The 11951-nt window shown below is 41.5% G+C and overlaps 1 protein-coding gene across 2 annotated transcripts; it reads left to right on the top strand.

Annotated features, from left to right (window-relative positions):
• The first annotated feature begins 584 nt into the window (after nt 1–584).
• Nucleotides 585–7446, top strand: LOC100193479 (Cyclin-T1-3). 2 transcript variants are annotated; one of them, XM_035967698.1, is made up of 8 exons: nt 604–786; nt 3465–3765; nt 4037–4118; nt 4355–4640; nt 5147–5281; nt 5353–5528; nt 5616–5767; nt 5851–7369. In XM_035967698.1, exons 5-8 carry the CDS (start codon nt 5237–5239, stop codon nt 6936–6938), a joined length of 1461 nt encoding a protein of 486 aa, XP_035823591.1. In that variant the 5' UTR covers nt 604–786; nt 3465–3765; nt 4037–4118; nt 4355–4640; nt 5147–5236; the 3' UTR covers nt 6939–7369. The 2 variants fall into 2 exon arrangements, with proteins under 2 accessions (NP_001132066.2, XP_035823591.1); NM_001138594.2 differs by lacking the exon at nt 4355–4640 and having other exon boundaries at nt 585–786; nt 5851–7446.
• The last annotated feature ends 4505 nt before the right edge of the window (nt 7447–11951 follow it).

Raw genomic sequence — 11951 nt, 5'->3', positions numbered from 1 at the left:
TGAATAACTTAATTGGGCCAAGCCCATAAATCCTAACACAATCAAGTAAAGATGACTTTTTTTCTCTTCTCATCTCTCAAACTTGGTTTTAGTTTCCACTAACTTTATTCCTAAACCACGTTTATGTGTTTTAAAGTTATTTTATAGGATTACCTATTCACCGTCCTCTAGTTACTTTCAGATTCACATATCTCTTCTTCCTTTACACGCCACCTTGAACATCGACCACCTCTATTCTCTCGATTTAGAGGGACCATGGGAGATGACATTTAAGATTATATTAATCTCTTTAGAGATGATCTCGCATTGTCTCTCAACTAACCAAAAAACATACTTGTCTATTCTATTATATATATTGTACTCTTAGTCAAACACATTGAATCGGTCTATTTCTGGATCCATAGCAACCATTAGATTAGACATTCCCATAAGTTTTGATTTAGAAAAAACTCTGACGCAACATGAAAACCGGACTCAATTCGAGACACTGTACTCGAGTACTTTGGAAAAAAAAATTGACTGACGTCCGATAGACTTGGGTAGTTGGGCTTCAGAAAATATCGCGGTTTTCTTGCCGACCTGGCAACTGATCAGGTAGACCGTAGTCTAAAGTCTAAACCATCTACCCTGCGGCCTTGCTTCTGTTCTCTCGCGTCGTTCTCCCGTGCTCCCCGCGTGCGCTCTATCTGTTTCTGGTGGCGACGACTTGGCGGTCGCCGGCTCGCCGCCGCCGCCGTGCACAGTCCTTTATTTTGGGGACCTTCACCGGCGACGAGCACCCACCAGGTACGCCCACCCCTTTTCTTCCTTTCCTGCTGTGCGAAACCGAGCTCCCAAACCCAAGCTATTTCTATTTGGATCTGATCTGATTCATTTAAAGTGTGGTACACATGTATTATGCCTGCAAACTTCGATTTTTTTCGTCTTTTTGCAAAAATATCGGTTCTACATGTACACCCATGGCCTTAGCTGGGTCCGCCCCTGGTGTCAAGATTGCTAAATTTTTATTTCTGTATATAGGGTGCATACCCCAACAGGGTGAATTTGGTGGAATTTAGGCTGCTGTTTGTTGTATTTAAATAATTGCAAGTTTTGTCTTCTCAAAGCTTGTATATGTATTACTCCACCTTGTTGCTCAGCATAAGCTCTATCTTGTGCCTGCGGAATCAGCCTGTTTTACCTACCTGAAAATCATCGTAGTAACTTCCTCATGTGAGGAACTGAGGATGATGCGAGCTGAGCTTAAAGTCAAACTATTGCTATTCAACTAAAAGAGCAGGACTAGAAGGGTGCTTGACAGTGTTTGTATTGCATCTTATAATGATGCCTTAAATAGATTCGTGTTCAAATTGCTACAAGAGTCATGAGTTTTGACTTACCTTTAGGGCTTGTTTGGAAACGCAGCAATCCCCTTCAATCCATATGTTTTGGAAGGGGTTGATGTGGAAAATTAGTTCATTTTCCACTCCAATCCATATGAGGGCTTGTTCGTTTCGCCGTTAATCCATGTGGATTAGGTGGTATTGAGTCGGTTTAAATCCATAGCAAGTCAAAATTCATCCCAATCCATCCCAATACACACCAATCCACATGGAATTGAAATAACCGAACAAGGCCTGAATTGGGAGGGATTTAGTTTATCCAGACAGTGCCTTAGTAAATCAGAAATATATCTATTCGTCTTGTTTCTCAAACTATTTTTTCTTTACTGTCCCTGAAAAGCTTTAAACAGTATGTTCTGTTTACTGAACCATGAGTGGAGGGCATGCATGGGCTTGCAGAATGTGCTTAGTATTTCCGACCTCGAACATAGATTGTTGTGTGTCTGAAATACCCAGGCTAGGCTGCAAGCTTTGTTTTCAAGATAGTTCCATGAGAATTACCTAACTGGTGACACCATTTTGTGAAGCAGAATGTTCTATTAGTAACCATTCACTTCAACAATATTCCATAAACACCTTGATGATCGGAAACATATTGTTTATACAGCCATATAGAGAGACTTTGCAGGCCTCAAACTCCCCCTGATCCCCATCAACCCAATAGTTTAACACACCTTGATTCTATTAGTGATGAAATAGAGTGGATTGTAGCATGTTGACCAGGCCTATGCTCACTTAACAGTGAAATTCCAAAACATCCATGACTTATCAACCAGTATGGGCACTGTTTAGAACTACTAATTGAGTTGCTTCCCATAACAAAAAAAAAATCCCCATTAAACCAGCGAAATGCATAGCTTCCCTGAAGTCCCCCGCAAACACAGTGCTTCTCACAAATGAACTGGACTGTGGCTTTTCAATTTTCATGGCCGCGGTCCGTAGGCAGCTTCCCAGCCTTTTCTGCTTGCCCCACATACAGCTGCATCATGCACGCCCCTGCCACTCCCCATCACTCTGGCCTCCGCCTCCGTCTGTGTCTGCTGCACTGCCCCCCTCCACCTCCACATGGGTGCCACTTCCCTTTTGCTTCCACCTTGTCACAGCCAGAACCTTCAAGCTCCCAAGGCCGCTGACTTCCTCTGCAGCGGCACCGAGTTCCCCTCCGGTCGCACTCAAGCTCCTTTCTGCCGCCACTCCCCTTTGCCTGCCACCCTTTCCTCTGCATCCAAACTCTTGGAGCTGCTGCCTCGAGATGGTGCAGCACCATACGTACCCATCTCAGTGTGAGATTCAGCTGTCTCGGTCTCCATAGCCAAGATCTGGCTGTGGAAACAACCATGGGTGGTAGAGACTGCCAAACAGTTCTTGTGCTCAAGCTTCCCAACTAATAAGAGGCTGCTGTGGGCAGCAGGGAAAAAAAGGTAGCTTCTCCATAATGTTAAGCTGTACAAAGCAGGTCCATGAGCTGGTTACGACCATTCTCAAGCGTCGACTTCCCATAATAAAAGCTTGGGACTGGAGAACAGTCATGGCATGTTGGCAAAGTAATAAGCTCCGTTAGAAACCACTCCTTTTATTCATTGTTTATCAAAAACACACACACTAGGAAATCACTCCCTCTCCTTTTCAGTGTTTATCACAAACACATGCTAGGAAATCACTCCCCTTAGTCTTCAGCGTTTATCACAAACACTCATTTGGAAAATCACTCTGTCTCCCTTCTTTTGATTGATGTGGCTCTCTCAACCATCACCATTTTCTCATATATATAGCTGTTACGCCCATGATATCCTCCTAATTACTGTAGGCATAAGTCATATGCTGGGCTATTATTCTCCTTTACTAGGTGAAAATCTGTTAATACTAAAGACTGCTTCTAGACACAATAAACCTGGATGCATGGACACATAGGATTATAGCTAACAAGCTCTTGAACCACATGCATGTTATAGTCGTCACTTATATAATACATCTTTTTTATTTGTTTGTACATTTATATGTTCTTGCTTTTCTCTAGCAGTATATCAATGCAAATCAATGGATATTTGGTCATTTGATTCTAAAGGTATGCCAATTCTACAGGTTGCTTCACAAAACTTACAACATCCAGGATACAACTAATAAGGATTCCTTCATCTTTATCTGGATTTTGAGGAGGTTGCTGAGAGCCCATCCAGCAGGGTGTCTCAGACATACTAATGGACGGGGCGCCCAAGATCCTTGAAAAATCATCACATGAATGCATGTACTCTTGGTACTTCACCCGGGAAGAACTCGAGAAATTTTCACCATCAAGGAAAGATGGTATTACTGAAAACAAGGAGTCAGAAATACGGCATTTATATTGTTCATTTATCCGGGACGTTGGGATCAGGCTGAAGCTGTACGAAATTACTTTTGACCCTCTTAAGTGAATTGACTTTGTTCAACCTTATTTTAGGGTGTTCTTAGTTTATACTACTTTATATTGTGGCTCATAACATGATTGTTTACATTGACCTAATCTCTCATGAACATAAATTATTTTCTTTTTTCCTCTAAGACAAAAGCTTCTTTTATTATACGGCCAATATGTTTGATTCTGCTACCAGATTGTATTATTTTAGCAACTTTGATAAGATTTTCTATATGTGCTAACATATTTTTTTTCACAGACCTCAGATGACACTAGCAACGGCAATCATGCTTTGCCATCGCTTCTATTTACACCAGTCCCTTGCCAAAAATGGATGGCAGGTGAGACTTGAGAGACTATTTTGTTGTGGCAGTGATGGTTACTTGCTGATGTCTATGAAAAGCGACAAGGGTGCAGAGTTTCCTTGCCAAGCATTTGTTGATAATATGTTATCCATGTCCAACTTAACATTACAGATTATTCTTCAAATCATTTGAATTATCTAATCTTCTAATACTATTACTATTTTAATTTTCTAATTACATGATAATTCATCTTGATGCTACTCTACCTCAAGATCACTTCGTGATTGGGCATTTCAAAGGAATCTAAAAAACTCAGTCAGGGAGGGAAATACCGTCCTCCAGGTATTATATAAGAGACCGAAACATGGTCCTGGCCGAGAAAATCACCGAACACTGGCCCTCCATCACTAGCGGGTCGTCACCACCCACTCTGCAACGGCCCAATCGGAGGATGGCGCGCAGGACGTAACCCGGAAGCGTGCGGGGCACAACGAGGGGATTTTTTTTAAACGAAGTCCGAAATTTGCCCCCGAGAGGGATCGAATCGGGAACCTGGAGGTGCTACTCGGAAGCCTTAACCATTACGCTAGAGGCCCTTTCGCCATTTCAAAGGAAACTACGTAGCTACAAATCTACAATGTTATAGGAATGCTTATTTTTTAGAATCTACTGTGTTGCATCTTACTGTTACAACTTAATCAAGTTTGACTGTTTGACATACTTTGATGGATCATCTTGCAAATTACATATTCACCAGTAAGTTCTAAGTTCTATAGAAATGGCTTACTTTACTGCATTTCTTTTCTTAGTTTTGTAAGATATGTTTAGTTCATATTTACTAGATCACTTGTCCAGAAGTTATCTCTCTGTTATCTTGCAGCCCCTAGTTATGTCAAACACTAGTAGGAATTCCTGTGTTATTCTGTGTTCATAATATTTATTACTCTGTTTGAAGTACATGATCTGTTTGTGGTTTGCTCTTGTGGACCAGTAGTTCTTCTGGAACATACTTTTATTTCCTTTTACTAGTTTTAATTGTTCCTTTTATCATTACTTTATTTCAGACAATTGCAACAGTATGTGTATTTCTAGCGTCAAAAGTTGAAGATACTCCTTGTCCCCTGGACTATGTAGTTAGAGTATCCTATGAAACAATGTATAGGCGGGACACTGCTGCGGCTCAAAGGATCCGCCAGAAGGTACCACTAAATTAATTTTTGTAACTTTCTGTCGTTGCCCATTCAGTGTTTGATCAGCATCTATTATACAGGATGTTTTTGAGAAACAGAAAGCGCTCATTTTGATTGGAGAGAGATTGCTTCTGACAACAATTCGATTTGATTTCAACATTCAGCATCCTTATAGACCACTTCTTGATGCTATGCAAAATCTTGGCATCAATAAAAAAGAAGTGAAGCAAGTAGCATGGAACTTTGTGAATGACTGGTATATGATAAGCTTTTTCAATATTTATTAACACCAATATTTCTAAGATAGCATATCGGGTGTATTAATTATGCTACTTATGTTCAGGCTTAAAACAACATTGTGCCTACAGTATAAACCCCAGTACATAGCTGCTGGTTCCCTTTACCTGGCTGCAAGGCTTCACGATATCAAGCTTCCTTTGCATGGAGCACATGTTTGGTGGCACCAATTTGGTGTTGCACCAAAGCCTCTGGAAGGTATGTGGACTATTAGGTGGGTCATATCACCATTGCACTCTTTGCTTTTTGGAACATGAAAAGAAGACACTATTTTTCTGCAGCTGTCATTCATCAAATGATGGAGCTTGCGGCTGTGAACAAATCGAATCCTGTTCGTCCCAATCTGGTTAAGCCAAAGGAAACTTTATGTGAAGCTAAACTGAGCTTATCTAATAGCCCAGACTCTGTGTTGAATCAATCAAGCTTGTTAATAAGCAGCTCTAGTCCTGATATTGGCGAGACCAGTGACCAAGTGCAGGTGGATTCTTGTCAATACTTGATAAGCAGCCATACGGGTGATTGTAGGGTCTCATGTCCTGACAACAGTTCGTTGGATACTTCTGGTAAAGCTCATGATGAAGAGAGATTGGATCAGGCCTTAATAACCAAGCATGACAGTGGGATGATGCCTTCTACTAGTAACCAGACATCATTAGATGCTACTGTAGGCACTGAGAGCAGTGCTGAATATATGAAGCAGGATGTAAGCCATTGCGATGACTTCAATATCAGAGTCAATGACCAAAGCTTGAACCAGGCGTTAAGAAATCAGCATGGTGATGCTGTCCCATTACCTGACATGGTATCACTAGATGCTAAGGTGGACAAGGAAAGTAGTTGGTGTCTGGAACCATTGATTGCAAACTTCGACTGCTGCATTGACAGCGTTAATGTGGATAGCTTGTGCACTGATCAGAGATTGGCTGATGTTGCTTCAGGCCCCACAGCTGATGTGCCATCCGTGCTGCTGGCCAAGGAGAATTCTGATCCTTTGAGTGCAAAGCTCGAAAATATTGATGTTGCCAGGATAAAAGGTTTACTGATGAAGAGGAAGAGCCGGAGAGAGATCCAAAACCAAGCCATTGCTTCAGATGGCCTCAGTGAAGAAGCCTGGATTGAGAGAGAGCTGGAGTCTGGGATTGTCACAAAACAAGAAGCCAATTGTGCCGCCATCTCAGATGAGCTAAGTGATGAAGCCTGGATTGAGAGAGAGCTCGAGTCAGGGATTGTGACCGGACCAACAAACGAGCAGGCGATCACTTTTGATGGTTTGAGTGAAAATGATTGGATCGAGAGAGAGCTTGAGTCTGGGATCATCATTGAGCCAGCACCTGCTATCAAGAAGCGGAAGCTGGAGTCAAGCTGTTAGCTCTTTAGCTGCTGCATTCAGAGGCCAGATTCCAAGCAGGTGAATAATTACAGATGGAGGTACCCTGCGACTAGGGCACATCGAAGCCAAGAGATGTCGCATAGATGGGAGGATCAATATTTTCCTTTTTTTTATTTCTTTAACCAAACACCTCGGAATACTTTGGCACGAGGGTTGTGTGTACAGTGGGATCTTCCCAGTTTCTTGAATTCAGAATCACACGAGGTTTGTGTGTACAGTGGGATCTTCCCAGTTTCTTGAATTCAGAATCATATCCACTGTATCTGTTCCTTGTTTGTGTAAATCTAGCATGCCCGAAGTTCGGCTTTAATTAGATTGTAGGTGTAACTGTAGCAGGGATTGTCTCGTGTTAAGCCCGACGAAAAAATGATTCAGTGTAACTGTTACTGGTAACCAAAGAAAATTAGTTATTCACTATAGACTTATTGTTAACAAAAGAAAAGACAGTTACTGGTGTACGATGTTTATAAATTGATGGCGAATGCTATGCTCAACGGAGCTGATCGCATCCGATCTCCTATTGAGCTGCACGTCGTCGTCAATTGTATCCTAAATTTTCGCGTGACTGTCACGCTGTTCATTTAGGGCATGCTTTCAACCTATCTGGCAAATAGTTTATCGGCTGATTTTAGTACCTTGAATTCCAAATTAGTTGGCTAATTGTTAGCTAGAGGGCTGGCAAATTGTTTGCTATCCATGTCGATTTCTTTCCTTTCTCTCAACAGTAAAAAGGTAATTTTCCGACAGCTTTTGCCGTTGGAAATAAGACTTATGCCATCGAATATAAGTTATTTCTGATGGTTTAGGTTTTTTTATGACGGCATGAGTCTGTCGTTTATAAAAGGTCGGAAATAAACTTATTTTCGACGGCCGCCGTCGGACGAGCTTACGTTCGACATCCGTTAGTGATCCTCATAGTTAAAACTGGTTAACGGCCCCGACGGCGTCCAGTGGGCCCACAAAACAAGACCGTTAGTGACTGTCGAAGTTAAATCCTACTGCATGCAATGTGTAATGAGCCTACCATGTTTGACTTCATTGGTCATAAGAACAATAGAGAGCAGTGAATAATAGAGAGCAGAGAGCGCTGGCCACAGGAAGACGACTGCAGGCGAGGTCGGGACGGCCGATGGTTCCGGGGCGGCTGGTGTCGAGCGGGGCCACCGAAGGGATAGGGCGGCCAACGTCGGGCGATGCCGGGGCAGTCAGGCGCGGGCGGGGCTGGGGCGGCCGGCGTTAAGGCGACCGACGACGGGCGAGGTCGGTGGCGGCGGAGCGAGCACGAGCGTATCCATGCGTCTCGGGGGCATGAGCGTGAGTAGAGAGAATGTAACGTGCCCACGTCGTTCCATATATCTCGTCACTTTCGACGGCTCGATCCTGACAGTCGTTGAACATAAGCTTATGTCCGACGGTCACTGAAGATCCCTCGAAAATAAGTTTATCTCTGATGGCTGTCAGGACAGACCATCAGACATAAGTTGGCGTCCAACTTTTGTGTGTTCCCTGTTGTGTCTCCTAGCTAATTGTTTGTTGTGCAGGGGTAAAATGGACTATTTACTGTTTAGATATCTATTATAGCTAAGACTAAACATATCCTCGCGAATTATTTGTTGCCTCATTGTTAGCCATTGGCAAACAATTAGCCAAAAAGATCCAAACAAGGTCTTACTTTCCTCATGGATTTAGGCCCCGTCCAAATCTCTAAATCTAAGGGCCTCTTTGGCAGGGCTCCGGCTTCTCAAAAACGGCTTTGGCCCTGGCTCATTAGGTGAAGCCATATCTTTAGATGAGCCAAAGCAATTTTGAAAAATCATTTGGCAAAACGGCTTATAGGTTGTTTTTCAGAAAGACCCTTGTATAATTTACTTTGTATAGTTTACTTTTTATAGATACTTTGGACCAAAAAATAATAATTTGGACTGATGGGAGGGCTATTGTGCAAAATTGACGTGAGCTGAAGCCGGGTGAGCCACTTTTTTTGGCTCATGCCCTCTAGTTCATTTTGAAAAAACACTTCACTGGTGAAGCCATTTGAAAAAGAGGTGTTTGGCACAACTTTTGCATGAGCCAGAGCCGAAGCTGAAAAATAAGCCCTACCAAAGGGGCCCTAATTGTTGGCTGCTAAAATTAGCTAAAAAGTTTAGAACATGTTAGCTAATAGATCAACTAATTGTTACCTATATCCTTTAAATAGCCATTAGTTGTTAATTGTTCCAATCCAGCTAACAACTTAATAGTTAACTAATAATTATTTTAGAGGTTTGAAAATGAATCTTAGCTGCTCTAGCTTGTCATCTGAAGTCAATTGTTTTTTTTTCACACCTATTCCGTTATACTTCGGATGCACAAATCTCTATGTATATGGACGTGACTGGATACATGCATCCGACTTTGACCAGGTCTCACGGATGTAGGTGAGTATGTGTTCGGATGGTTGGAGGAGGCGTTAGGTCAGACTCAAGGCATGCAAGATTCTCTGATCAGATCATCTCCAAGAAACTAGCTAAATAGCTAGTCAAGCTAAATTTTAGCTACTTAATAGCATAATAGCTCTCCAACAGACTAGTCATTTAACTTGCTAAGTTATCTGTCTCTCTAAATTAACTCTCTTACTAGCTAAATTTGGCTAACAACTCTCGCTAGCGAAGCTAACTTACATGTTCGAGAGTATGTTAGAATGAGATGTTATATATAGAGTTTAATATTTATATAGAAACAAATAAAAAATTAAATAGAGAGCTAAAAATAAAGAGTCTATTGAAGATGCTCTCAACCATGCCGAGCTACTACGCGGGGTGAAAATCGATTTTTTTAATTGATATATCTAACCAATAAACTGATTTCACTTTTGTTTCTAACATTTCGTGAATAAAACTATATCTCACTTGATATATAAAATATATTTTTATTTTTATTTTTATCTTCTTTGTGACGCAGCCAATCAAACATTAGCACAAAGTGGTCTGCCCTATATATAGAGAAACCACATCCAAATAAAAAAATCTTATGTCAACCGAACCAAGCTCATGCACGTCAACCTGGTGCTACTCCCCCATCCTAGCCATATTGGGACAATGACCAATCACCCCCTATATTCCATTTCTACATTTTAATATAAAGATAACAAGTCAACATGATTGTTTATACATAATGTCCTACTATAAATAATATAAAAAGATAACATTCAATAGGATTCCTTTGGGGTGCGATTGGTTACCTGCACATGCCCTGATCAGACTCATGGGATGCGGTTTTCACATGTGTCACACCCGGTTTTAGAAAGGCAAACCGAATGCGAACTATGTACGTGTCAGGATCAGCAATTCACGTACAGAGCAGTTACATAACTGGACATCGTTACACAGTGCTCAAATAATAACATAAAGGAGAATAATAGTCGATTATATCATAATGTCTGAGACATCCACATAGTCTTTAACAATAATCAAAGTGCGAAAACGAAATGTAGATACACGTGGCCTTCACAGGCAGCCGACTGGGGGTTGCCGCTAACCCACGCCTAAAACTCGTCGTACTCTTGGAACTCCTGGAAGTTTTCCTCCACGACTTCATCTTCTCCTGAGCAGTGGTTGCAGCGTGGACAGCCTGGGGGAGGGGGGGTTGGTGTGTAGAGCAAGGGTGAGTACACATCAACATACTCAGCAAATGTCATGTTTGGCTGTAGTGGACTAGCTTTATGTGAGGTTAAGTCAAGCAGTTGCTTTTAGTTGGTCAGATTATTATTACTAATAGAGAGAGCCAGATTTTAGTATTAACCCAAGCTGTTAACCCAAAAGTACCCTTTCCGAACAGAAAGAATACCACTTACCATTACCATAGTCATAAACATCATCCTCGTCACCACCTGTAATCCAATCATCTCTGATCAAGTATCTCTAATGAATGGAGCTCCCTTGGCTGCTCATAACCGCGAGCAAGACTGATATATCAGTTTCATAACACTCTGCAGAGGTTGCGCACTTTACCCACAAGCCGTGATTCCCTTTCTGCACGGAGAGAGCTACTCCCCATTGACCACTACCTAGGTGGCCTGGTAGGGTATCACTACGTAGCCTTTACAAAGATTCCTGAAAGGGAAATAAGGTCAAACCTTTTCCTAAATGATTTTGGTGGTTGAATCGCCCAACACAAATAATTGGACTAACTAGTTTGCTCTAGATTATATGTTCTACAGGTGCTAAAGGTTTTTCCCTGCTTCATACCTAGTTTAACCTCTCAAACATTTCATTCCTGCATTTATGCATCTTTGTTAAAACTGGATGAAGAAATCTTATTGTCAAAGAGCTTAAAGCTTAACCTTGTAACGAGGATAAGCTGCCTTTGTTCCAAAGGTGGATGGTCCTTAAGCCTCTTTGAAATCCTTAAGGGAAAATGCTTAAGACACTTATAACATGCTTTCATAAGTGCATAAACTGTCATGAGCATCACACTTATACTAGGACACAATGCACTTCACATTCTGTATGGTATAGATATGTTCTCATTAACCTCATTATGTGCAATTGGCATTTCAAGGCCAAAATACGTATTCCTATCAAGGCACATATTTAGGGGGAGCAATCTATATTATATAGAACTATGATCATGCTTAATTGACATATCTTTTGATCATATCTCTTTCATTTTGGTACAAATGCATATATCTTATTATTCTCGTACCATGACTACGACTAATATGTTTCCAAGTATATTTCTATACTAAGTCATAGATTGAAAGGGAAATGGAGTCTTCGGCGAAGACAAGGCTTCCACTCAACTCTATCGGTACCATTTATCCTTCGCCATCACTCCACACTAGCTCTCCACATTGGTATAATCTTTCACTCATATATTATTTGCCAAAGGGGGAGACAACTTATAAGGGCTTATATTTCACTCAAAGTATCCGTTTTTGGCGATTCATGCCAAAGGGGGAGAAAGTATTAGCCCAAAGCAAAAGGATCGCACCACCACCAATTTTCAAAATTT

This window comes from Zea mays, chromosome 5 (genome assembly GCF_902167145.1).
Source record: "Zea mays cultivar B73 chromosome 5, Zm-B73-REFERENCE-NAM-5.0, whole genome shotgun sequence".
NCBI classification, from domain to species: domain Eukaryota; kingdom Viridiplantae; phylum Streptophyta; class Magnoliopsida; order Poales; family Poaceae; genus Zea; species Zea mays.
This window is presented reverse-complemented; position numbering and strand designations above follow the sequence as displayed.

Excerpts from the sequence above, each read along its gene's own strand:
- LOC100193479 (NM_001138594.2), top strand. The coding sequence starts at position 3,581 with ATGGACGGGGCGCCCAAGATCCTTGAAAAATCATCACATGAATGCATG. Across the intron at positions 4,119-5,146 it reads TTGCCAAAAATGGATGGCAG|ACAATTGCAACAGTATGTGT; the intron begins GTGAGACTTGAG and ends ACTTTATTTCAG. Across the intron at positions 5,529-5,615 it reads TGGAACTTTGTGAATGACTG|GCTTAAAACAACATTGTGCC; the intron begins GTATATGATAAG and ends ACTTATGTTCAG.